Source organism: Ipomoea nil, unplaced genomic scaffold, assembly GCF_001879475.1.
Source record: "Ipomoea nil cultivar Tokyo-kokei standard unplaced genomic scaffold, Asagao_1.1 scaffold3210, whole genome shotgun sequence".
NCBI lineage: Eukaryota > Viridiplantae > Streptophyta > Magnoliopsida > Solanales > Convolvulaceae > Ipomoea > Ipomoea nil.
The window spans coordinates 833,763-835,367 of NW_017619638.1; the positions used below are offsets into that span (position 1 = coordinate 833,763).

The following is a 1,605-nucleotide window of genomic DNA, read 5'->3' on the forward strand; positions in this document are numbered from 1 at the left end:
ATTGAGCGCTATAAGGCTCGTCTGGTGGCCAAGGGGTTCAACCAGGTAGCGGGTGAGGACTTCTTTGACACATACAGTCCTGTGGTCAAACCCACCACGGTACGGTTGCTATTTTCTTTGGCTGTATCTCATCAGTAGACTCTACGCCAGCTAGATGTCCATAATGCTTTTTTGAACGGACATTTAGAGGAAACTGTGTATATGAAGCAGCCTCCAGGGTATGAGGACCCAACTGTGCCTGGTCATGTATGTCATCTACAGCGGTCCTTGTATGGCTTGAACAGGCCCCGAGGGCATGGTTCAAACGTTTGCACGACTTCCTATTATCTGCAGGTTTTGTGTCTTCCAAGACCGATGTTTCGCTGTTTTACTACTCAGCAGGTGTGTCTCGGAGTTTTCTCTTGGTCTACGTAGATGATATCATAATGATGGGCAACGATTCCAAATTAATAGACACACTGTTGCGTCAGCTTTCTACGGCTTTTAAAATTCGGGATCTCGGCACACCGAGTTTTTTCTTGGGTATTGAGATGATTTCGGCAGGGGGCAATGTAATACTTTCACAACGTCGTTACATGTCAGATCTCCTAGGGCGGTCCGGTATGGTGGATTGCAAGCCGCTTTCAACGCCTGCCTCTGTCACGAAGTTAGTAACGCCGACTGATGAGCTATTTGATAATCCAACTCAGTATCTCCGTATCGTTGGGGCTTTACAATATTTGACCATCACAAGACCGGATCTAGCTTTTTCATTCAACCGCCTCTGTCAACATATGCATTCTCCCACAACAGAACATTGGGGTTTAGTGAAGCGAGTTCTCCGCTATATTAAGGGGACTCTGGACTATGGGTTGCAGCTTACTCCCTCCTCCTCCTCTGGCATTCATGCTTTCTCGGACTCTGACTGGGCCGGTTGTCCTATAGATCGGAAGAGTACAAGTGGGTTCGCAGTGTTTTTAGGTACTAATCTGATTTCTTGGCTCTCGAAGAAGCAACGCACTGTTGCACGGTCTTCTACTGAAGCAGAATACAAAGCTCTGGTTGACGTCTCCGCCGAGGTCACTTGGGTAGTCTCTTTGTTACGCGAGCTTGGGTTATACTCTGGGGGTCCAGCAACATTGTGGTGTGATAATCTTGGGGCCACCTATCTCTGTGCTAATCCCGTTTTTCACGCCAGAACCAAGCATGTGAAAATTGACTACCATTTTGTGCGTGACAAGGTTGCTTCTGGGGAGTTTGTTGTGAATTATGTTTCGACCACTGATCAGCTAGCCGACATCTTCACCAAACCGTTGTCTACACCGAGATTTACAGCGTTACGCGACAAGCTCAATGTTGTGTCTACCACACCTTGTGCTTGAGGGGGTGTGTTAGTATTATTCATATTATTATTATTGTTATAGCTTTATTATATAGTTATATAATATGTGGTGTACAGTATATCTAGACTATTAGTCAGGAGTTGTTAGAAGATAGTTATAAAGATAACTTGTAATCCGATTGTTTTGTCAATGATCAATTATTCTCTCTAATCGAGTGTAACACCCCGTGTTACGATCCCTAAAACCAATTAATCATTTAATCAATTACCCAAAAGAAAGAATT

General features: G+C 44.6%; 1 protein-coding gene across 1 annotated transcript; it reads left to right on the forward strand.

The window, feature by feature from the left end:
- The first annotated feature begins 602 nt into the window (after positions 1-602).
- Positions 603-1,361, forward strand: LOC109168604 (uncharacterized mitochondrial protein AtMg00810-like). Its single transcript, XM_019317657.1, has one exon. It carries the CDS (start codon positions 603-605, stop codon positions 1,359-1,361), a length of 759 nt encoding a protein of 252 aa, XP_019173202.1.
- The last annotated feature ends 244 nt before the right edge of the window (positions 1,362-1,605 follow it).

Excerpts from the sequence above, each read along its gene's own strand:
- LOC109168604 (XM_019317657.1), top strand. The coding sequence starts at position 603 with ATGGTGGATTGCAAGCCGCTTTCAACGCCTGCCTCTGTCACGAAGTTA.